Below are 25134 nucleotides of genomic sequence, written 5' to 3'. Positions count from 1 at the left end.
TCGGATCTAGCGCCAAAAATAATAATGCAAATTAACCAATGTTGGAGTTAATCATTGACATATGCCAGACTGTAAAAATCAAATAATATGTGATCCACTTTTTATGTAGTGTATTGAAAAAAAAATTTTTGTGTGTGTTTTTTGCATCCCAAAAAATGGTTTGTTTACATTACAAACACGATATTTAAAGGGTTAAAAAATATGACAATTATCGAGTATTTGGTATTTTTATTTATGGCTCAAGTTGATGAAATAGAAAAAAGTGTAAAAGAATTAAAAACAAACTGTATGAATTTTTTTTTTTTTTTTTACATTATTCCACAAGTGTGCCAAAAAGGCACACTTGGTGCTTAGTAAGGGCCTTGCTGGACGGGATACCAGAGGGTTAAATAAAACAGAACGACACAACATTCACAACATTCATTCATCCTCAATCTGTTTAAGACAGAGTAATTCAGTTCAAAGTGGTTCACAGACTGCATTGGTCTAAAGTAAAGCTGACAAAAATTAAATTGGACTTGAATCCTACTTGTGATCGTTGTGAAGCTGAACCGGCCACACTGTCTCATATGTTCTGGTTTTGTTCAAAACTGAAAAACTTTTGGCAGTCTATATTTAAATTTCTTTCTGATGTAACAGGGTTTCATATTGAACCTGAGGCAACAATTGCAATATTTGGCATTACATCACATTCTTTTCATTTTAACCAAAAATCTAAAAATCTATTTGCCTTCACCACTCTTCTAGCTTGTAGACTAATACTACTTAAATGGAAAGAAACAAGCTCCAACATTTAAATCTTGGTTTGCAGACCTTTTACATCATATAAGATTGGAAAAAATCAGATATTCTATAAGAGGATGTGCCAATAAGTTTTTCAGTGCCTGGCAACCTGTTCTGAATCACATAAAAGAGGCAGATCCCTCATTTATTCCACAGTAGTCTTAATACAAGTCTGTGACTAATATCTGTGTTCCTTCCTTATTTATTTATTTATTTATTTATTTATTGTCAGTTATCTTTTTTATGGTGCAACAGGGTGGGAATGTTCATGGGTTTGGGTATAAAAAACAAAAAACAATGACTGTATTATGCTTTTCTGATACGGAAGCGTATTGCATTCACAAAAAAAAATAATTTCGGCTCTGTTTTTCTGAATTAATGAGATAATTATCTCATAATTGCGAGAAAAAATAAGTTAAAAAAAAAAATCGGCGCTGTTTTTCTGAGTTTATGAGATATTGTTTCCTGAAAAAAAAAAAAAAAAGCTCTGTTTTTCTGAGTTTATGAGATACTGTTTCCTGAAAAAAAAAAAAAAAAAAAAGCTCTTTTTATGAGTTTATGAGACACTGTTTTCTGAAAAAAAATAAAATGTGGCTCTGTTTCTCTGTCAGTGGGACAGTGGTCCCTGGTCCAGGCAGGAGCTCCTTCTATCTGTGCTGCTGAAAGCCTCTCGGGGGAGCGTGAAGTTGTTTCCATTCTCGTAACCGGTTCCGATTACGGATCATGGAACTAGTTTCGTTCACAGAAATCAGAACCAAGCCCCGCTTTGTGCACGGATCAAGCCCTTCAAGCACACCGGCGCTCAGAGCCTGTAGCCCGGCTTCCTGACAGGGCACGACCGCGGTGATGGGAGTTGGCATTAATGAAGTCAAATAAAATGACATTCACCAGCATTAAAGAAAATATACACAGCAGAAGAGTGCAAATGTGGATTCATTTATTTGTCGGACCTGATGGAAAGCATTAGTCAGAACTAGATCCATGGAGGAGCGGCTTGGTGTACCGGTTCGTCCCCCCTCCAATAACTTTCCATCAGGTCCAGGTGGACAGCTATCCGCTCCCCGGTGTGTAAGCCGGACTGGAGCGGGTGGACGGAGCAGCTCAACTCGACAGAACAGCGGCGCTCGGAGCCTGTAGCCCGGCTTCCTGACAGGACAGGACGCGGTGATGGGAGTTGGCATTAATGACTACCACTACTACTAGGACTCCTGCCATGGGGCGGGTGTCCTGTCCCGGTGCATTGGGCCGACCAGGTGAACCAGTGTTTTCCATGGCTGGTGGTCTTGCTCCAGCTGCTCTGCGTCCTCCATGGTAACTCCATGTTGTTGGAGGTCACCTGCAATGACGTCGAGCCATCGGGTGCGGGACTTGCCTTGTGGTCGTTTCCAGTCTGCAGCCTTTGGGTCAAACTGAAGGATGGCTCTTGTTGGATGGTCAGGAGGGAGGCGGAGGACATGACCGAACCAGCGGGGGCGACGTTGCGCGGCCAGGCTGGATGCTTTGGGCTGGCGTGGAACTGTTAGAATGCATATTATGGCGAGAACCAATCAGCTAAGTAAAGACAAACGAGTGACCATCATTACTTTAAGAAATGAAGGTCAGTCAGTCTAGAAAATTTCAAAAACTTTGAATGTGTCCCCAAGTGCAGTCGCAAAAACCATCAAGCGCTCCAACGAAACTGGCTCACATGAGGACCGCCCCAGGAAAGGAAGACCAAGAGTCACCTCTGATGCTGAAGATAAGTTCATGCGAGTCACCAGCCTCAGAAATCGCAAATTAACAGCAGCTCAGATTAGAGACCAGATGAATGCCACACAGAGCTCTAGCAGCAGACACATCTCTACAACAACTGTTAAGAGGAGACTGCGTGAATCAGGCCTTCATGGTCAAATAGCTGCTAGGAAACCATTGCTCAGGAGAGGCAACAAACACAAGAGATTTATTTGGGCCAAGAAACCCAAGGAATGGACATTAGACCAGTGGAAATCTGTGCTTTGGTCTGATGAGTCCAAATTTCAGATCTTTGGATCCAACCGCCGTGTCTTTGTGCGACGCAGAAAAGGTGAACGGATGGATGCTACATGCCTGGTTCCCACCGTGAAGCATGGAGGGGGAGGTGTGATGGTGTGGGGGTGCTTTGCTGGTGACGCTGTTGGGGATTTATTCAAGATTGAAGGCAACCTGAATCAGCATGGCTACCACAGCATCCTGAAGTGACATGCCATTCCATCCGGTTTGCGTTTAGTTGGACCATCATTTATGTTTCAACAGGACAATGACCCCAAACACACCTCCAGGCTGTGTGAGGGATATTTGACCAAGAAGGAGAGTGATGGAGTGCTGCGCCAGATGACCTGGCCTCCACAGTCACCGGACCTGAACCCAATCGAGATGGTTTGGGGTGAGCTGGACCTCAGAGTGAAGGCAAAAGGGCCAACAAGTGCTAAGCATCTGTGGGAACTTCTTCAAGACTGTTAGGAAACCATTTCAGGTGACTACCTCTTGAAGCTCATCAAGAGAATGCCAAGAGTGTGCAAAACAGTCATCAGAGCTAAGGGTGGCTACTTTGAAGAAACTAGAATATAAGAGATGTTTTCAGTTATTTCACACTTTTTTGTTAAGTACATAATTCCACATGTGATCATTCATAGTTTTGATGCCTTCAGTGAGAATCTACAATGTAAATAGTCATGAAAATAAAGAAAATGCAAAGAATGAGAAGGTGTGTCCAAACTTTTGGCCTGTACTGTATATCTGTGTCACAACCCGGCTCTGAGGTGGTGACCAGAATGGAGACGGGGGTGGTGAAAAAGTAACAAAGATTTATTAAATAAATTAATAATAACAAAAACACGGAATGCTGCAGAAACGCCAGCCAGGAGGAGCAAAGCAGGGCAGAGCAGGACCAGACCAGACAGCCAGCAGCACCGAGACCAGACCAGACAGAGAGCATGTAGACCAGGCCGGACCAGAGAGAGACAACCAGAGAGCCAGTCAGAGAGCCAGAGAGCCAATGATCATCACGGGCGAGCTGCCTATATAGTCAGGCCTGGACCGCCACAGGTGTCATCAATTATGCCGTCGCCATCTGCAACAGAAACTGACAGCGCCTCTAGTGCCCGGAAGGTGCGGGGCCGTCACACACCCCCCCCAAAAAGAAAGGGCCTCTCTCCAAGAGGACCGTCTGAAAGAAAATACGTTAAACAAAACATTCAAAACATGCAAGTTTGATTTTATGCTTACCTCTGTCTCTTAAAACCAGCACCTGCCTACCATCCCTATCCGGCCACCCAGCAACTCCGGCGCCTGGAGAAGCCATTTAAGAGTGAGGAGGAAAGGATGGAAGCAAGCGGGTTAAGAGAGATGGGGAATGAAATAAAAAAAAAAAAAATCAGGCTCGAGACAGAGCATCCGCCACAACATTTTCAGAGCCTTTAATATGGCGAATGTCTAAACTATATGCCTGTAAAAACAGGAACCACCGCATCAGTCTACGGTTCGGACAGATCAAAGAGTTCAAGAATGTGATTGGGTTATGATCAGTGTAAATGATCAGTGGGACACTACCGTCCAGATAGACTTCAAAATGCTGGAGAGCCCACACCAGAGCCAGAGTTTCTTTCTCTGTGACTGAATAGTTAATCTGGTACCCATTGAACTTCTTTGAAAAAAAACTAACAGGATGGTCAATGCCATCACTTCCTGTCTGAAGCAGCACAGCACCTGCTCCGACGTCACTCGCATCCACGTGCAGCTGAAAGGGCTGATCCAAACGGGGAGCCGCGAGGACCGGAGGAGAACACAGAACAGTCTTTACGCTGTCAAAAGCCTGCTGACAGGAGTTAGACCAGATGAATTTTGCCCTCGCCTTTAACAGGTCTGTCAAGGGAGCAACTATGGCGGGAAAATTTTTACAAAAACAACGGTAATAACCGACTAACCCAAGGAAACGCATGAGTTCCTTTTTGGTGGTCGGCACAGGATAGTGGGAAATAGCCTTCACCTGGTGACCCAGTGAAAGATTATTATTATTCAGTGTTTCAGAATTTTTCAGTCTGCCACACAACATACTTTCATCAGGTAAACGGACTTCATCATTCTGTACCACAGGTGTGACATTTACTGAACACACATCAGCGGCAGCAACAGCAAGCGCAGGTGTTGCGTCCTGCTGTTGCGCACTCCCCCCCGCCCTCAAAAGACTGGAACTCACGGGGGTGGTACGGCTTCAGCAGGTTAACATGACACAGCTATTTTTTCTCCCTGCGACCTGGAGTGGACAGTAAATAACTGACATCTGAAGTCCGCTGCAAAACTGAAAATGGGCCCTGAAAGTTAGCCTGGAACGGTGAGTTCACCAGCGGTAATAAAGCCAGAACCTGATCACCAGGAGAAAATACCTGAATTTCAGCTTTCCTGTCATATAATCTGTTCATTTTACTTTGTGCACAGGCTAGATTTCCCCTAGCCATCTCCACAGCCAAAACTAAACGACGTTGAAACCCCTGCACATAATTAACTAGAGACTGAGGAGGTTCAGACGGAACCACAGAGTCACGGAGGAGAGTCAATGGGCCGCGAACTGCGTGACCAAACACCAGGTCATTCGAACTGAAGCCAGTGCTCTCCTGCACCACCCCTCTGGCAGCTAACAATAACCACGGCAACCCCTCATCCCAGTCCTGATCCAACTCTACGCAATAACTGCGCAACAGAGACTTAAGGGTTTGATGGAATCGTTCTAAGGCACCTTGGCTCTGTGCATGATATGCAGAAGCTTTGTTATGTTTCACGCCTAGCTGTTTAAGAACTTGTGAAAATAAATTCGATGAGAAATTTGTACCCTGGTCACTCTGAATTATTTTAGGTATTCCAAACACTGAAATGAACTGTGTTAAGGCTTTAACCACAGCCTTCGCTGTTATTGTGCGAAGCGGATAAGCAGCTGGATACCTCGTTGTCTGACACATCACGGTGAGTAAACAACAGTTACCTGATTTGGAACGTGGTAATGGGCCAACACAATCAATAATCAGGTGCTCAAAAGGTTGAGCCGCAACTGGAATCGGAGCTAAAGGAGCTGGTTTAATGGTTTGATTTGGTTTACCTGTAATTTGACAGGTGTGACACGATTTGATGTAGTTTGACACATCTTTTTTCATACGGGGCCAAAAAAAAATACTTAAGAATGTAATTATAAGTCTTGTGAACCCCTAAATGTCCTGACTGATCATGAGAAGTCCTAAGCACCTCCTCCCTGAATTTTGAGGGAACAACAACTTGAAACACCGGTTCGCCAAAGAAACTGTCACAGTGGGGCGTCCATTTACGCACCAACAGGTCATCCAACAGTAAATAACACTGAGCCGCACTGTTCCCTTCAGTAGGTGATACCACCTTACGCACAAGCTCACAGAGAGTCGGATCAGCACGCTGTTCTGCGATCAGCTCACTACGGGAAACAGACAGAAGTGAGTCAGGTACAGCAAAAGCACATGTGTCACGGACATCCTCACAATGCTCCGCCTCAGACTGATTTTTACTCTGAGCGCGAGTAACCACACATGCCGGGTACACATCAGATTCGTCCTGGACTGACTGTTCAGGCATTTCGGGGACAGATGGAGAAAACGTCACAACCGGGGAAAGCGGAGCATCAACCCATACCCTGCTACCAGCCAGGTCATTACCCAGGATAACATGTACTCCGGGAACAGGCAAGGCAGGGCAGGACGCACCCCCATAACCACCTCACCTGTCACCAGCCCACAACTAAGATGGAGTTTATGAATGGGAGCAGGTATGACCGTCAAACCCATTCCTCGGACCAGAACGAAATCTCCAGTCGCTGTGCTGTCAGAGAATGGTAACACAGAACCCAGAATAAAAGAATGGAATGCACCTGTGTCACGCAGGATTTTCACTGGAGTGGAAACATCAGTGCCCACCAAAGACACATGACCATCTGAAATGAACGCAGAAAAATCAGATTGTGCCAAACCACAATCATTCACAGATTTAACGTCGCTACAGGGCACACAGGAATTAGTCTGAACAGGATTGATTTTGACCCCACAGGTGTCCACAGAAACAAAGTGTGTCACAGGAGCAGCCAGAACCACGGGCTTAACCTGCGCATTCTTACCAGATCTGCGTGGACATTCTGCTTTCCAATGGCCCTTACCTCTGCAATAATTACAAACCTTAGAGTTAGTTGGAAAACGTGGTGATGCGTCCTGCTTCCAGGACCCAGACCCAGCCTCCCGTTGTCTACCAGACAAACGGAACCTGCTGTCCTCAGGGTCTACACCACCATTAAACTGACGGCCTCTGTGCGTCAGCACGTACCCATCCGCTAGCGCAGCCGCTGCGGTCACAGTTTTCACTTTGCGCTCGTCAATATGAACAGCTATGTGTGGAGGAACAGTGTTTTTGAATCGCTCCAAAACTATCAAGTCACATAGTGCTTCATAAGACTCAACACCCAGCGACAAACACCACCGATTAAAGTGTGTAATTAAGTCTCTAGCAAACTCCATGAGTCTGCCCACTGTGTTTCTGCCAGGTGCGGAACCGCTGACGGTATGCCTCAGGCACCAGCTCATACGCTTTTAACACAGCCTTTTTAACAGATCCGTAAACTTTACTCTCTGCCAGACTCAGAGCAGAATACGCTTCCTGCGCCTTCCCTGTCAGGACGCACTGGAGCAGCAGCGTGCGCTCTGCGTCAGACCAGTTCCGGCTGTCAGCCACGCGCTCAAACAAAGAAAAAAAATGTGTCTGGGTCCCGTTCACAAAACTGAGGGACCAGACGTAAGTTAGTAACCACATCGAAACGCGGAACCTCAGAGGACTGAGTAGGACCGGGTCCACTACCCTGACTTAAACTCAGCCGTTGTTCATCCAGATCTAACCGTTTAAGCTCTAGCTGCAGTAAAAGCAATTCCCTGCGCTGCTCAAACGTTAAGCCTGCGTCTCCCACATTAGAGACCAACGCAGCACCAGAATCTACGGTCAAGCCAACCTGAGGCTTAGACCGAAGAACTCCGCTCTCCAACAGATTGCCTTTAATAATCTGTCTCATCACGACTTTCTGCCGCTTATCACCGACATCCAAATCAAACTGTTCAGCCACTTTAACCAGTTGCTCTCTGGAACAGCTGTCTAACCACTCCTCTGAAGGAGCAGACAGGAAATCCTCTACCGAGGCCATTTTAAGTTAACCTACCAGAAAAAACCACTAAAACTCACCTGAAACTCCTGAGCCAAAAGCCAGAACACACCCCACAGCCACCGCAGCCAGTCCCTCTATCTGCCTAGCAGAAACTTCTCTAAGCTCCTCCCTAGTCTTCGGGTGTCTACTGGTGGTGGGTATTTATGCACTGAATCCCGCATGCATAGTGAAGCAACCGGATAAACGGCGACTTCAACTAAAGCATCGGATGTGCTCCCGAGACAACTGCTCTACCCACGGTCAACACCACCTACGAAAGAGCCCCCCCAGCGAATTCCAAAGGGGAAGACGCTCCGAGCCTACAGGGACCAGACAGCAGCGACACACCAGTGTGAAAGGACATGAACAGAGCTCAGAGTTTAAACTCACCTGAACATTAACAAAACACACATCCGGCTCGCTCTACACACAAACAGACTCACCTCAAGTCTCCAAAAGCAGACAGATTGCGCACACATGCACAATGAAAAAACACACCCGACCGCCACGTCACGTGGACACTACTACAACCAGTCATTCACAAAATCACGTAGTCCCCGCCCACACGGCCGAGACTACCGCTAATGAAAAAAATGAATGAATCAAACAAACCTCCGCTTGTCACATGGACCAAAGACCGGACAGCCTCCACTTGTCATGTGATCAAGGAAACTGAACGGACGAGCCCCCACTTGTCACATGATCAAGGAAACCAAACGGACGAGCCCCCACTTGTCACAACCCGGCTCTGAGGTGGTGACCAGAATGGAGACGGGGGTGGTGAAAAAGTAACAAAGATTTATTAAATAAATTAATAATAACAAAAACACGGAATGCTGCAGAAACGCCAGCCAGGAGGAGCAAAGCAGGGCAGAGCAGGACCAGACCAGACAGCCAGCAGCACCGAGACCAGACCAGACAGAGAGCGTGTAGACCAGGCCGGACCAGAGAGAGACAACCAGAGAGCCAGTCAGAGAGCCAGAGAGCCAGAGAGCCAATGATCATCACGGGCGAGCTGCCTATATAGTCAGGCCTGGACCGCCACAGGTGTCATCAATTATGCCGTCGCCATCTGCAACAGAAACTGACAGCGCCTCTAGTGCCCGGAAGGTGCGGGGCCGTCACAATCTGTATAAAGATTTAAAAATGACCAATAATGCTCTGTTAAAAATTACACAACATTAATTCTATTTAGCCATTATTTACATTAAGTCACAAATCAAAGGTTGAAAAAAATGCTGAGATGATCAGTCCAATCAGGTTTCTCGTCCCATCCCATAGTCAGAGTCCTTCTAAAGGCTGTGGTGGTATCCAATCTGAGGTGGAGCTCAAAGATCTTTGACAATGAAAATCACAATGGGACAGCTTTTCACCTGAGGAAAACTTTTATTCCTCTAATATAATTTTTAATTCTTCTCCTTTGTGTTTCATGATGTTTTTCTGGATTTGGGGCTAAATTGCAGAAGGAGATGATGTTCCCTGCCCATCTCTGCATGTGATCATGAGAGTGTTGTGTTATTATCTGTGAACATGGAAAAGGATATCAGTAAAGAAGACTTGATATTCTATTGAGTTTATTCCTTGTTTTTCTCAATTTTTATCTTTTTGTCAGTTATCCAGGCACAAATATTACTTTGGACTAAATTTCAAAAGTAGATAACATCAAAAAACCCAGATCCTCAGTTCACTTTCACTGCAAAACTCTAAATCTTACCAAGTGTATTTTTCTCATTTCTAGTCAAACTATCTCATCACACTTAAAATAAGACATAATCACCTAAACAGTAACTTTTCAGTGAGATATAAGAACTGATTTTTCAGACAATAGATTTTGAAAACCTTATTTCAAGAAATCTTACCAAGATAATTTTCACTTGTTCCAAAAAAGTGTAATCATTTTTATTGTTCTGCTTTCAGGAAAAGACATGCCGTTTACTGCAACAGAAAAGGTGTTCTGTGTCTTGAAGTACGGCCAAACTCAGTCAAATAATGTGAACTCAGTCTATAATGTGAATGCGTATGGTGAATTTGTTGGAAAATTTCATAAACAAGCACCAACAGAAAAGAAGATTTGGACGTGGCATAAGAAGTTTCAAGAGGAAGGCTGTTTGTGTCGGAAAAAAGGATCTGGAGTGTGGCAGGAACTCCACTACCGACTTGATTTGTGCTGTGTCACATGCGGCACACACATTGAACATTTGTAATAACTTCTGGAACATTATAAAATTACCATCCCCCAGAATTTTTCATTTGAAATTTGTAGAATAAAACATTTTTGCCCAAAATACATCTCACATGATGTCAATTTTTTTGGGACACCCTGTTTATACTAACGTAATATTAATGTGGTTACTAACCTGCAAAGCTGCTGAAAACTTGAATTTCCCTGGGGATTAATAAAGTATCTATCTATCTATCTATCTATCTATCTATCTATCTATCTATCTATCTATCTATCTATCTATCTATCTATCTATCTATCTATCTATCTATCTATCACTGTTATAATAGTGGTTTGCAATATTTTTGGGTTTTGACTTTAAGCTCAGCCTCTTCCAGTAATCATACATCCTACGTACACTGAACAAAAATATAAATGTGACACTTTTTTTTTTGGCTCCCATTTTTCATGAACTGACAAAAGGCCTATTTCTCTCACATTGTTCACAGATGTGTTCTTCTTTGCTGAGATAATCCATCCACCTCACAGGTGTGGCAAATTAAGATGCTGATTAAACCGCATGATTATTGCACAGGTGTGCCTTAGGCTGGCCACAATAAAAGGCCACTCTAAAATGTGCAGTTTTATCACACAGCACAATGTCACAGATTTTGCAAGTTTTTAGGGAGCATGCAATTGTCATGGTGACTGCAGGAATGTCCACCAGAGCAGTTGCTCATGAATTCAATGTTCATTTCTCTACCAAAAGCAGTTTCCAAAGCCATTTCAGAGAATTTGGCGGTACATCCAACCAGCCTCACATCCACAGACCACGTGTAACCACACCAGCCCAGGACCTCCACATCGAGCATCTTCACCTCCAAGATCATCTGAGACCAGTCACCTGGACAGCTACTGCAACAATCAGTTTGCATAACCAAAGAATCTCTGCACAAACTGTCAGAAACCATCTCAGGGAAGCTCATCTGCGTGCTCGTCCTCCTCATCCGGGTCTCAACCTGACTGCAGTTCGTCGTCGTAACTGACTTGAGTGGGAAAATGCTCACATTCGATGGTATCCGGCACTTTGGAGAGGTGTTCTCTTCACGGATGAATCCCGGTTTTCACTGCACAGAGCAGATGGCAGACAGCATGTATGGGGTGGATGAGTAGTTTGCTGTTGTCAATATTGTGAATGGAGTGGCCCATGGTCGTGGTGGGGTTATGGTATGGACAGACAAATGTTATAGCCAACCAACATGGTGCATTTTATTGATGTCATTTTGAATGCACAGATAAACTGTGACCAGATCCTGAGGCCATCGTTGTACCATTCATCCATGACCATCACCTCATTTTGCAGTATGATAATGCACGGCCCCATGTTGAAGGATCTGTACACAATTCCTGGAAGCTGAAAACATCCCAGTCCTTGCATGGCCAGCATACTCACCAGACACATCACCCATTGATTGGGATGCTGTGGATCACCGTATACAACTGCATGTTCCAGTTCCTGCCAATATCCAGCAACTTTGCACAACCATTGTAGAGGAATGGACCAACATTGTATAGGCCACAACCAACAACCTGATCAACTGTATGCGAAGACGTGTTGCACTGCGTGAGGCAACCAGATACTGTCTAGTTTTCTGCACCCCCCCCCCCAATACAGTAAAACTGAACATTTTGGAGTGGTCTTTTATTGTGGCCAGCCTAAGGCACACCTGTGCAATAATCATGATGTTTAATCAGCATCTTGATATGCCACACCTGTGAGGTGGATGGATTCTTGGCAAAGGAGAAGTGCTCACTTACACAGATTTAGACAAATTTGTGAACAATATTCGAGAGAAACAGGCCTTTTTTGTACATAGAAAAAGTCTTAGATCTTTGAGTTCAGCTCATGAAAAATGGGATCAAAAACTAAAGTGTTGCATTTATATTTTTGTTCTGTGTAGTTTCTGTCTTGTGTTTCTATGGTATCTTCACATTGGCCATGTAAAACAACAGGCTAGGCTGAATTACTGCCCAGATGTGCCCCGATTTCAGTAAATTGATCAGGGAGCGGTTCCTCTTTTTTTCTATGAACAGCTGCACTGATTTCCGTCATCTGGATGCAAAAATCTAGCTACGAGCAGTTTTACTTCTGCTTTCCCCATGCTCTAACTGCCAGTTTTTATTGCTAAGTGTTCATTATTTTTGTTTTTCTCACAAAAAACTTCATCTTTGTCTTACTCAGTTCTTAAAGATGCAGGAGTCTTTCGTCACCAATTTTTTATCAAATCTGTAAAACCCCAGTCATATCCTCAGTATCACGAATCCGTAAGTCTTTCTGTGATTACTCACCTGAATCTCTTCCCTCATGGTGAACCTTTTCGAAGTGTACTCAGCCATAAACAAACCATTTGTTTACAAACAAATGTAATGTGTAAATGTCGTTTCACTATGTTCAACCTAAGAAAGATCAGGCCATACCTAACCGAACAGGCTACCCAGCTCCTGGTGCAGACTATGGTTATCTCCCGCCTTGACTACTGCAATGCTCTTCTAACAGGCCTCCCAGCTTGTGTTGTCAAACCACTACAGATGGTCCAGAATGCAGCAGCGCGTCTGGTCTTCAATCAGCCTAAAAGGGCACATGTCACCCCCTTACTTATTGAGTTACACTGGCTACCCGTAGCTGCCCACATCAAATTCAAATCTTTAATCCTAGCCTACAAAATTCTCAGTGGGTCTGCTCCTACCTACTTAGGTGCACTGATAAAAACTTATGTTGCTCCACGACCACTCCGCTCATCTGGGGGACGTTGTCTGGTGGTCCCCAGACCTTGTACAAGACAATCCAGGCTCTTTTCATGGGTCGTTCCACGTTGGTGGAATGCTCTACCGAGTGCTACGAGAACAGAGGCATCCCTGCCTATCTTCAAGAAGCTCCTGAAGACCCAGCTCTTCTGAGAGCACCTCCTGTCCTAGCACTTTTCAGACATTCCATTTTAAATATTCTAATAAGGTTTTTCCCAGGATTATCACAGATTCTCCCAGGATTATCTCTGGACCTGCTGCGGTGGTCCTGCCTCTCCCCTGCCCTCATCATCACCACTCACTTATCCTCAACTGCCTCCATGTGTCTCCCCCTACTCCCCCCGTCTCCCCCTCTCCCCCAGTCTCTATCCCTATCGCTCTCTCTTTCTTTACTCTCTCTCTTTAACCCCAACTGGTCAAGGCAGACGGCCATCCTCCAGGAGTCTGGGTCTGCTCCAGGTTTCTGCTGTTAAAGGGAAGTTTTTCCTCACTACTGTCACCAGTCACAAGTGTTTGCTCCTGGAGGATTCTGTTGGGTTTCTGTAAATTGGCTTAGAGTCTGGTTTTGACTAACTCTATATATAAAGTGTCATGAGATAACTTTTGTGATTTGGCGCTATATAAATAAAATTTGATTGATTGAGAGATTTGATTGGTTTTCCCCTGTAAGTCGCTTTGGAAAAAAGCGTCTGCCAAATGCATAAACATAAACATAAACAGAGTCGGTAGGTAACTCGGGCATCTTTGGAGTTTTGTCGCGACATGCATTGTGGGAAGCGGAGGTTCGTGCATCTGCCTGGCAGCAGCAGCGGCAATGCAACCATTTGATATCATGGCTGCAAAACACACGCCACGTAAATGGCTGAAACGTGGAAATGGCTGGAGGGAAGCGGAGTAAGCAGAACTCCGCCTGACAGCAGCAGCTGCAACAAACATGATGTGGAACCCCTCCAGCCATTTCTGCGCTGTGTTTGTTGTAACCATATGATGTCATATGGTTGCGCTGTACACCTGCATATGTCACTCTGCTCTTCATGGTTTACTGTTAATTCAGTATTCAGCTACACAGTTATTAACCAGAACAAGATGTCAACAGGTTGTTTCACATTACCCCTGTTTACACATCCCATTATTGGCTTCCAGTAAAAGATGAAAATTCATTTAAAAAAACCCTGAAAATCACAACGGCACACCTTTTCACCTGAGGAAAACTTTTATTCCTCTAATATCATTTTTAATTCTTCTCCTTTATGTTTCATGATGTTTTTCTGGAATTGGGGCCAAATTGCAGAAGGAGATGATGTTCCCTGCCCTTCTCTGCATGTGATCACGAGTGTTGTGTTACTATCTGTGAACATGGAAAAGGATATCAGTAAGGAAGACTTGGTATTCTATTGCATTTATTCCTAGTTTTTCCTGCAATTTTTATCTTTTAGTCAGTTATCCAGGCACAAATATTACTTTGGACTAAATTTCAATAGTAGATAACATCAAAAAACCTGGATCGTCATTTCACTTTCACTGCAAAAATCTAAATCTTACCAAGTGAATTTTTCTCATTTCTGATCAAACTGTCTCATCACACTTAAATAAGACATAATCACCTAAAGAGTAACTTTTCAGTGAGATATAAGAACTGATTTTTTAGACAATAGATTTTGAAAACCTTATTTCAAGAAATCTTACCAAGACAATTTTCCTTGTAATCATTTTTATTGTTCTGCTTCTATCTATCTATCTATCTATCTATCTATCTATCTATCTATCTATCTATCTATCTATCTATCTATCTATCTATCTATCTATCTATCTATCTATCTATCTATCACTGTTACTGGTTTTGACTTTAAGCTCAGCCTCTTCCAGTAATCATACATCCTACGTACACTGAACAAAAATATAAATGTGACACTTTTTTTAGGCCCCCATTTTTCATGAACTGACAAAAGGCCTATTTCTCCCACATATTGTTCACAGATGTGTCTAAATCTGTGTTAGTGAGCACTTCTCCTTTGCTGAGATAATCCATCCACCTCACAGGTGTGGCAAATCAAGATGCTGATTAAACCGCATGATTATTGCACAGGTGTGCCTTAGGCTGGCCACAATAAAAGGCCACTCTAAAATGTGCAGTTTTATCACACAGCACAATGTCACAGATTTTGCAAGTTTTTAGGGAGCATGCAATTGTCATGGTGACTGCAGGAATGTCCACCAGAGCAGTTGCTCATGAATTCAATGTTCATTTCTCTACCAAAAGCAGTTTCCAAAGCCATTTCAGAGAATTTGGCGGTACATCCAACCAGCCTAACATCCACAGACCATGTGTAACCACACCAGCCCAGGACCTCCACATCTAGCATCTTCACCTCCAAGATCATCTGAGACCAGTCACCTGGACAGCTGCTGCAACAATCAGTTTGCATAACCAAAGAATCTCTGCACAAACTGTCAGAAACCATCTCAGGGAAGCTCATCTGCATGCTCGTCCTCCTCATCCGGGTCTCGACCTGACTGCAGTTCGTCGTCGTAACTGACTTGAGTGGGCAAATGCTCACATTCGATGGTATCTGGCACTTTGGAGAGGTGTTCTCTTCACGGATGAATCCCGGTTTTCACTGCACAGAGCAGATGGCAGACAGCATGTATGGGGTGGATGAGTAGTTTGCTGTTGTCAGTATTGTGAATGGAGTGGCCCATGGTCGTGGTGGGGTTATGGTATGGAATGACAAATGTTATAGCCAACCAACATGGTGCATTTTATTGATGTCATTTTGAATGCACAGATAAACTGTGACCAGATCCTGAGGCCCATTGTTGTACCATTCATCCATGACCATCACCTCATTTTGCAGTATGATAATGCACGGCCCCATGTTGAAGGATATGTACACAACTCCTGGAAGCTGAAAACATCCCAGTCCTTGCATGGCCAGCATACTCACCAGACAATGTCACCCACTGGGATGCTCTGGATCAGCGTATACGATTGCGTGTTCCAGTTCCTGCCAATATCCAGCAACTTTGCACAACCATTGAACACGAATGGATCAACATTGTACAGGCCACAACCAACAACCTGATCAACTCTATGCGAAGATGTGTTGCACTGCGTGAGGCAAATGCTGGTCACACCAGATACTAACTAGTTTTCGGCCTTCTGTCTAATCAGTGTCTTGATATGCCACACCTGTGAGGTGGATGGATTATCTCAGCAAAGTAGAAGTGTTCACTAACACAGATTTAGACAAATTTGTGAACAATATTTGAGAGAAATAGGCCTTTTGTGTACATAGAAAAAGTCTTAGATCTTTGAGTTCAGCTCATGAAAAATGGGATCAAAAACAAAAGTGTTGTGTGTGTATATTTTTGTTCTGTGTAGTTTCTGTCTTTTGTTTCTATGGTATCTTCACACTGGCCATGCAAAACACACAGGCTAGGCTGAATTACTGCCCAAATGTGCCCCTATTTCAGTAAATTGATCAGGGAGCGGTTCCTCTTTTTTTCTATGAAAAGCTGCACTGATTTCCGTCATCTGGATGCTAAAACCTAGCTATGAACAGTTTTACTTCTGCTTTCCCCATGCTCTAACTGCCAGTTTTTATTGCTAAGTGTTAATTGTTATTTCTGTTTTTCTCAAAAAAACTTCATTTTTGTCTGACTTAATTCTTAAAGCTGCGGGAGACACGAATCCGCAAGTCTTTCTGTGATTACTCACCTGAATCTCTTCCCTCACGGTGAACATTTTCAAACTGTACTCAGCCATAAACAAACCATTTAGTTACAAATAGAGCCGATAGGTAACTCGGGCATTTTCGGAGTTTTGTCTTGACGTGCACTGTGGGAAGCGGAGGTTCGTGCAGCCACCTGGCAGCAGCAGTGCAACCATATGATATCACATGGCTGCAACAAACACAACGCGGAAACGGCTGAAACTCAGAAACAGCTGGAGGGAAGTGGTGCAAGCGGAACTCCACCTGGCAGCGGCAGCTGCAACAATCATGACGCGGAACCCCTCCAGCCGTTTTCGCATCATGTTTGTTGTAACCATATGATATCATATGATTGTGTGGCTGCACAAACCTCCACTTCCCACAATACACATCGCGACAAAACTCTGAAGATGTCCGAGTTACCTACCGGCTCCATTTGTGTCTATTTGCTGCACAGTTATTAACCAGAACAAGATGTCAACAGGTCGTCTCACATTACCCCTGTTTTCACATCCCTTCACTGGCTTCCAGTAAAAGATGAAAATTCATTTAAAAATCCTCTCATTCACTTTTAAAACACTGCACAACCTCACCTGTGATTACATTTCTGACCATCTCACACCATATTCTATTTCTGCACAACTCCACTCCTCAAACACAGATCTCCTACAGGTACCTGAACTCATACATCACAAGAATGACTTTGGCTTTTCCTAATATTGATGCTGAAACCATATAATCTGTCAACAAATAATGACAGAAGGAGGAAGTAAAAGAAAGTCAAAGAAATGAAGTCCAAAGAGAGTCAAGGGGTCTAATGTAAAATGTCACCTGAGGATCAACACACCATGTGTCAGACTTCCATCTCATCTATGCTGATCTTGCAGAATTTCCTGATGTTCTCCTTTTTTTTGTTTCCCACTCATCTCTTGCTTCCATGATGCAAATTTAAACCAGATCAGAACACTATTTAAGGCTGGACATAACACAAGGTACAACACAGAAACCCCAGAGCTGAACTGTGAAGAGTGCCGATCTGCAAACGAAAAACAATGTTTCTTCCACTGCTCCTGCTCCTGTTCCCAGCTTTTCTTCAAGGACAGTCTAACGATGGGAGCAGTAGTCCAAACATCTACACTGAGCTCAGTGAAGTGAAGGCCAAAGTGACCAACCTGGAGAATCAGCAACAAGGTACTGTTGTATCCTGAGAATTAACAAAATGAATCAATATTAAAGGTAGTATAGTGTGGATATCAGATCATGAGGATATATAAATACATAAATAAATTATACTTTATGATATTGAGGAAGTCTTTTGAATGCTTCTGCAGAATGCTATTGTAATGTTATCCATGTCAAATAATAGTCAAATAATAATAATTTAAACTCTACCTGGAATGAAGGTGACTATGATTGGTCAAATACTGATTAGTGACAATAAACACTTTAGGTATAAAATGTGGAATAAAACATTCGTTATTACGAATACTTCAGTTACAATTAATACAAAATACACTGTTGTCCTTCTCTCTCAGTCCGTCAGGTGGCTTTCTCAGCCTCTTTGCTGGCTTCAGGCGAGTCGACTACTGGACCATTCAGCGATTTTACACCTCTGATCTACAAACATGTTGTCACAAATGTTGGGAATGCCTACAACTCAGACACAGGTACCAGAACTCATAAAGTGTAACAATGAATTGAACTTGTTATGGTCATGTTGATCACATTGAATAACCAAACATATGCCCTGCAGGTGTTTTCACTGCACCAGTGAAAGGCGCCTACCACTTTCAATGGTATGGCACGGGTTCAGGTGGACGCCGCACAGCTGGTGTGTTGATGAAAAATGGAGGCAGAACTTTTGCTTCAACTGAGGGTCAGGACAATAATTTGGCTTCTGCTTCCAATGCAATAACCCTAGTCTTAGAGGTTGGAGATCTTGTTAACATAAATCTGTGGCCAGAGCATGTCATGTTTGACAATCAAAATCACCACTGCACCTTCAGTGGTCATCTCCTTTTCACCATGTGAGGGGAAAAGATGTGTTCTTTTTCTTCTGTAATACTTTTTGCAGCTTTCCTTTGATTAAACAGTTGACATTAGAGAGAAGAGCAAAGAAGGGGAGAGGTTTAGCAAGAAAAATATCTGCTGACACGAATCAAACTGTGGATGTTCCAGTTCTGCGTCAATACAGATTTCACTTGTACATCTTAAACTTCATTGAAGTACGTCTACAAACTGATAGTGTGATGTCATCAGCCCATGAACAAGGATTATATTTAATAATTCTGAATTCTCTCTTTTGTCTGACTGTTTAATTTCTACATAATCTAAGGCTGAACTACAAATCATGGCAACAACACTGAGTATGAACATTTATTTGGCGGAATTTTGATTTTTTTCTCTCTCAATTATTGCATAGAAATAAAGATCTGCATGAGCATATGATTGTCTGACGGTGTATTTCTTTTTAGTTTTCGAGACTAGTAAGAGACCTGAGTGTGAATATGTGTCCCATGTATGTAAAACACAGCATTCAAACCCTTGATTTCCACTGGAGTAAACCCCTCAGAGAACTGCCTTTGTGCATGACATATTCTGAGTCTGACATAAAATAATTTCACATGGAAAAGAACGAAAATAACTAACTAAACATTAAGAACAGTGTATTCAGTGACTTGGGCATAGATTTCATTTGAACTTTGGATGGACCTAATCAGTGGTGAATCCGGAAAGTTTGAGCATTAAAACACATAAAGACCTGCATTCTGGTGAATTTGATAAAGTTATGAAGTTACACCTTTTTCCATCCTTTATTACACTGAACTACTGATTCTCCTGTGTGCTAAAATAATACATATAAAATGTCTAAACCCCAGTTAAACACATGAAATTATTTTAGAAGTAAGAAGTAGCATGTGTAAAGACGTATGTATTTGAAAAAAGAACAAAAAATCCATGTGTAGATCTGTCTCACCAACATTCCTTAACAACCCAAATAAATATGTTTTAATTTAACATTTCATGAAAAAGCTTCCTGTTCATATTCACACATTTTGTATAATATTTTATTTAAAGCTTCAGTACCTGATAGTTTTTAGTGTCACCGGATAAAAAAGAAATCCAGAATTCCCTTTCAGCATATTGTAATTCAAGTGGTCTGAGACAACAGTAGACGTCTGCATCCATCTCTTCCCTGTGTTTTTCATTGGTCGAAAATCTAATCTGTGATACATATACTGTCATGTAATTTTGGCTCACTCATTCATTCACAGCTCATAGCAGTTTATGTGCGGGGCAGGTTGGGTCAAATAATTCCACAAAAGCCCCGCGGGTTGAAAAAAACCTGACTCGTGCATCACTCCCGGACCATAAAGTGAAAGTGAAACTTATAGATGCTGTACTAATTCCTCTAAACCTCCCGCTGTTGTGCAGCTAATTTTCCCTTTCTGTACATTTGGAAACTTTAATTTGGGGGGCAGGACGTTAGCACCCCCCCCCCCCCCAAACTGTGTCCGGATTGGCCCGATCTTGTGACAAAATCCCATCCGATCATCTAAAAAATGCTAGATCAGCAGCCGATACTGATCGTTACATCGGATCAGGACATTCCTACTGATCATTACATATTCCACTAACCGCTTTGCAGTGGTTTCATTTATATTTCACAAATAAATACTTCTATATCTGTATAAACAACCACATGTCCTTTGCTGGTCCTCTGCTGCAGGGAGTCCCTCAGGGGTCAATCCTCGAACCAATCCTGTTCTCCTTGTATGTTTTTCCTTTAGGCCATCCGATCAGCTGTTTCACTCATGTATCGTATTATTATGCTGAAGATATTCAGTTCTATTTTTCAGCTACAACCAATTCCTGAATCAACCACCCATCCTTTATAATTGTTTAACCAATATCAAATCATATCAAATCTATCAATTTCCTTCACTTCAACCCAAACAAAACAGAAATCCTCTTAACTGGACCATATTGACTGATTAGTTTATTTGTTCCTATCAGTCTAAAATTACAGATATGTGCTCTTTCACTCTGATCTTATGCTTTTATTTCAACCCATCATCTTTGGTGTTTATATTACTGTAATTCCCTGTACACCTGCATATGTCACTCTGCTCTTCATGGTTTACAGTTAATTCAGTATTCAGCTGCACAGTTATTAACCAGAACAAGATGTCAACAGGTCATCTCACATTACCCCTGTTTTCACATCCCTTCATTGGCTTCCAGTAAAAGATGAAAATTCATTTAAAAATCCTCTCATTCACTTTTAAAACTCTGCACAACCTCACCTGTGATTACATTTCTGACCATCTCACACCATGTTCTACTTCTGCACAACTCCACTCCTCAAACACAGATCTCCTACAGGTACCTGAACTCATACATCACAAGAATGACTTTGGCTTTTCTTCATATTGATGCTGAAACCATATAATCTGTCAACAAATAATGACAGAAGGAGGAAGTAAAAGAAAGTCAAAGAAATGAAGTCCAGAGAGAGTCAAGGGGTCTAATGTAAAATGTCACCTGAGGATCAACACACCATGTGTCAGACTTCCATCTCATCTATGCTGATCTTGCAGAATTTCCTGATGTTCTCCTTTTTTTTGTTTCCCACTCATCTCTTGCTTCCATGATGCAAATTTAAACCAGATCAGAACACTATTTAAGGCTGGACATAACACAAGGTACAACACAGAAACCCCAGAGCTGAACTGTGAAGAGTGACGATCTGCAAACGAAAAACAATGTTTCTTCCACTGCTCCTGCTCCTGTTCCCAGCTTTTCTTCAAGGACAGTCTAACGATGGGAGCAGTAGTCCAAACATCTACACTGTGCTCAGTGAGTTGGAGGCCAAAGTGAACAAACTGGAGAATCAGCTACAAGGTACTGTTGTATCCTGAGAATTATCAAAATGAATCAGTATTAAAGGTAGTATAGTGTGGATATCAGATTATAAGGATATATAAATACGTAAATAAATTACACTTTATGATATTGAGGAAGTCTTCTGAATGCTTCTGCAGAATGCTGTTGTAATGTTATCCATGTCAAATAATAGTCAAATAATAATAATTTAAACTCTACCTGGAATGAAGGTGACTATGATTGGTCAAATACTGATTAGTGACTATAAACACTTTAGGTATAAAATGTGGAATAAAACATTTGTTATTACGAATACTTCAGTTACAATTAATACAAAATACACTGTTGTCCTTCTCTCTCAGTCCGTCAGGTGGCTTTCTCAGCCTCTTTGCTGGCTTCAGGCGAGTTGACTACTGGACCATTCAGCGATTTTACAACTCTGATCTACAAACATGTTGTCACAAATGTTGGGAATGCCTACAACTCAGACACAGGTACCAGAACTCACATAGTGTAACAATGAATTGAACTTGTTATGGTCATGTTGATCACATTGAATAACCAAACCCATGTCCTGCAGGTTTTTTCACTGCACCAGTGAAAGGTGCCTACCACTTTGAATTTTACAGCACGGCTATAGGAGGACACACAGCTGTTGTGTTGGTGAAAAATGGAGGCAGAACTTTTGCTTTTGCTGAGGGTCAGTACAATGATTTTGGGACTGGTTCCAATGCAATAACACTAGTCTTAGAGGTTGGAGATGTCGTTAGCATAAATCTGTGGCCAAACGCTGTAATATTCGACAATGAAAATCACCACAGCACCTTCAGTGGTCATCTCCTTTTCACCATGTAAGGAGAAAAGATGTGTTCTTTTTCTTCTGTAATACTTTTCGCAGCTTTGCTTTGATTAAACAGTTGACATTAGAGAGAAGAGCAAAGAAGGGGAGAGGTTTAGCAAGAAAAATATCTGCCGACATGAATCAAACTGTGGATGTTCCAGTTCTGCGTCAATACAGATTTCACTTGTACATCTTAAACTTCATTGGAGTACGTTCACAAACTGATAGTGTGATGTTATCAGCTGATGAACGAGGATTATATTTGTTAATAATTCTGAATTCTCTCATTTGTCTGACTGTTTAACTTCTACATAATCTAAGGCTGAACTACAAATCATGGCAACAACACTGAGTATGAACATTTATTTGGTGGAATTTTGATTTTTTTCTCTCTCAATTATTGCATAGAAATAAAGATCTGCATGAGCATATGATTGTGTGACGGTGTATTTCTTTTTAGTTTTCAAGACTAGTAAGAGACCTGAGTGTGAATATGTGTCACATGTATGTAAAACACAGCATTCAAACCCTTGATTTCCACTGGAGTAAACCCCTCAGAGAACTGCCTTTGTGCATGACATATTCTGAGTCTGACATAAAATAATTTCACATGGAAAAGAACGAAAATAACTAACTAAACATTAAGAACAGACAGTGTGTTCCGTGACTTGGGCATAGATATCATTTGAACTTTGGATGGACCTAATCAGTGGTGAATCTGGAAAGTTTGAGCATTAAAACACATAAAGACCTGCATTCTGGTGAATTTGATAAAGTTATGAAGTTACACCTTTTTCCATCCTTTATTATACTGAACTATTGATTCTCCTGTGTGCTTATACTGGTAAAATGTCTAAACCCCATCTAAACACATGGAATTACTTTAGAAGTAAGAAGTAGCATGTGTAAAGAGATATAAATTTGAAAAAAGAAATCCATGTGTAGATCTGTCTCACCAACATTCCTTAACAACCCAAATAAATATGTTTTAATTTAACATTTCATGAAAAAGCTTCCAGTTCATGTTCACATATTTTGTATTATATGTTGTTTAAAGCTTCAGTACCTGATAGTTTTTAGTGTCACTGGGTAAAAAAAAAAAAAAAAAAATTCCAGAATTCCCTTTCACCATATTGTAATTCAAGTGGTGTGAGACAACAATACACGTCTGCATCCATCTCTTCCTTGTGTTTTTTATCGGTAGAAAATCTAATCGGTGATACATATGCTGTTATGTAATTTCGTCTCACTCATTCATTCACAGCTCATAGCAGGGAGGGAATGGGAGAACTGAGCTGAAACAAGGAACCAGAGCTCTTGCATTTCCCACAGGTTTAAAATAACGGCTATCTTGATATATTTATACAAATACAAGTAGCATAGCAGTTACACAGTAGTTCTGTCTCTCTTGTTTTTTTCAGTTAGATCGATACTGGTAGCAGGGACGAGTCAGACCTGATACATACTCCATGAAAACAGAGACATTTCTTCTTGTTCCCTGGGCTCTCACAAGGGCCAATCATTTCAGGAAATGGATGAATGGATTTTCCTTAGAGATGAATATCCCATAATTATTTTTCAGTCTCATGTGCTTTATGTCAGAAGTTTCACTGGTATTACCCCCCCCCCCCCCCCCATTAATTTATTCTGCAAATAAAGGTCATTATAAGGTGCGTTCTTTGCATCAACAGGACCAGATGAGTTCTTCCTTTTCCTTCCAGGGGGTACTGTTTCTGAAAACATTCCTTTTTCCCAAATACTTACTCACCTGAATGTGACAAAAGAAATAATTAGAGCTCTATGAAATTGTTATGTAAGGTTAGACCTGCATGATGGTTGGATAATTCCTTTGAATTGTTGACGATTTTGCATATAGCCTGGATGACATCATGGTGGACATGGTAAATGGTAAATGGACTGAACTTATACAGTGCATTTTATACACCTTCATGGTACCCAAAGCACTTTCCAGTCACACACACTCATACATCAGTAGGCGGCTGCCACCATGAAAGGCACTGCCAGACACTACTGGGAGCTATTTAGGGTTCAGTGTCTTGCCCAAGGACACTTCGACATGTGGACAGTCGGAGCCAAGATTCAAACCGCCGACCCTTTGGTCACTGGACGACCCGCTCTACCAACTGAGCCACAGCCATCCAATATATAGATAATATATATTGTAATATGTCTGTATAAATACCAATAATGCTTTGTTAAAAATTACACAACATTAATTTCATTTAGCTATTATTTACAAACAGAAAGAGATGGTCAGTCCTATCAGGTTTCTTGTCCCATCCCATAGTCTGAGTCCTTCTAAAGGCTATAGTGTTATCCAATCTGAGGTGGAGCTCAAAGATCTTTGACAATGAAAATCACAATGGGACAGCTTTTCACCAGAGGAAAACTTTTATTCCTCTAATGTCATTTTTAATGCTTCTCCTTTATGTTTCATAATGTTTTTCTGGGATTGGGGCTAAATTGCAGAAGGAGATGATGTTCCCTGCCCTTCTCTGTATGTGATCATGAGAATGTTGTGTTATTATCTGTAAACATGTAAAAGGATGTCAGTAAGGAAGACTTGATATTCTGTTGAGTTTATTTCCTAGTTTTTCCTGCAATTTTTATCTTTTTGTCAGTTATCCAAGCTCAAATATATCTTTGGACTAAATTTCAATAGTAGATAACGTCATACAACCAGGATCCAGGGTGACCAGATCCCAACTCA

The 25134-nt window shown here is 42.1% G+C and overlaps 3 protein-coding genes and 1 long non-coding RNA gene across 4 annotated transcripts in view; 3 read left to right on the top strand and 1 right to left on the bottom strand.

Moving 5' to 3' along the window:
- Positions 1 to 25134, top strand: part of LOC115422567 (uncharacterized) — a 109355-nt gene that overhangs the window by 66894 nt on the left and 17327 nt on the right. The window lies entirely within an intron of this gene.
- Positions 5185 to 22858, bottom strand: LOC115422578 (uncharacterized). Its single transcript, XR_003935857.1, has 3 exons — positions 22594 to 22858; positions 7621 to 7627; positions 5185 to 5194 (listed from the first exon to the last, which is right to left on the bottom strand). It is a non-coding gene; the product is annotated as an uncharacterized LOC115422578 (long non-coding RNA).
- The window catches only part of LOC115422565 (uncharacterized), a 98935-nt gene continuing 86840 nt past the window's right edge, over positions 13040 to 25134 (top strand). The window contains exons 1-3 of the mRNA XM_030138945.1: positions 13040 to 13050; positions 13521 to 13524; positions 21404 to 21580. Coding sequence (XP_029994805.1) covers positions 21442 to 21580 — 139 coding nt within the window. The 5' untranslated portion in view covers positions 13040 to 13050; positions 13521 to 13524; positions 21404 to 21441. The remainder of the gene's footprint in view (positions 13051 to 13520; positions 13525 to 21403; positions 21581 to 25134) is intronic.
- On the top strand, positions 17664 to 19120 carry LOC115422574 (complement C1q-like protein 4). Its single transcript, XM_030138955.1, has 3 exons — positions 17664 to 17866; positions 18211 to 18342; positions 18429 to 19120. Exons 1-3 carry the CDS (start codon positions 17728 to 17730, stop codon positions 18704 to 18706), a joined length of 549 nt encoding a protein of 182 aa, XP_029994815.1. The 5' UTR covers positions 17664 to 17727; the 3' UTR covers positions 18707 to 19120.

Source organism: Sphaeramia orbicularis, chromosome 7, assembly GCF_902148855.1.
Source record: "Sphaeramia orbicularis chromosome 7, fSphaOr1.1, whole genome shotgun sequence".
NCBI lineage: Eukaryota > Metazoa > Chordata > Actinopteri > Kurtiformes > Apogonidae > Sphaeramia > Sphaeramia orbicularis.
The sequence above is the reverse complement of the archived record's forward strand: the minus strand, read 5'-3'. Positions and strand labels throughout refer to the sequence as shown.

What these genes read in the sequence shown, in the direction of transcription:
- LOC115422574 (XM_030138955.1), top strand. Translation starts at nt 17,728, where the DNA reads ATGTTTCTTCCACTGCTCCTGCTCCTGTTCCCAGCTTTTCTTCAAGGA. An exon ending in CCTGGAGAATCAGCAACAAG is followed by an intron (nt 17,867 to 18,210) that starts GTACTGTTGTAT and finishes CTTCTCTCTCAG; the next exon opens with TCCGTCAGGTGGCTTTCTCA. An exon ending in TGCCTACAACTCAGACACAG is followed by an intron (nt 18,343 to 18,428) that starts GTACCAGAACTC and finishes TATGCCCTGCAG; the next exon opens with GTGTTTTCACTGCACCAGTG.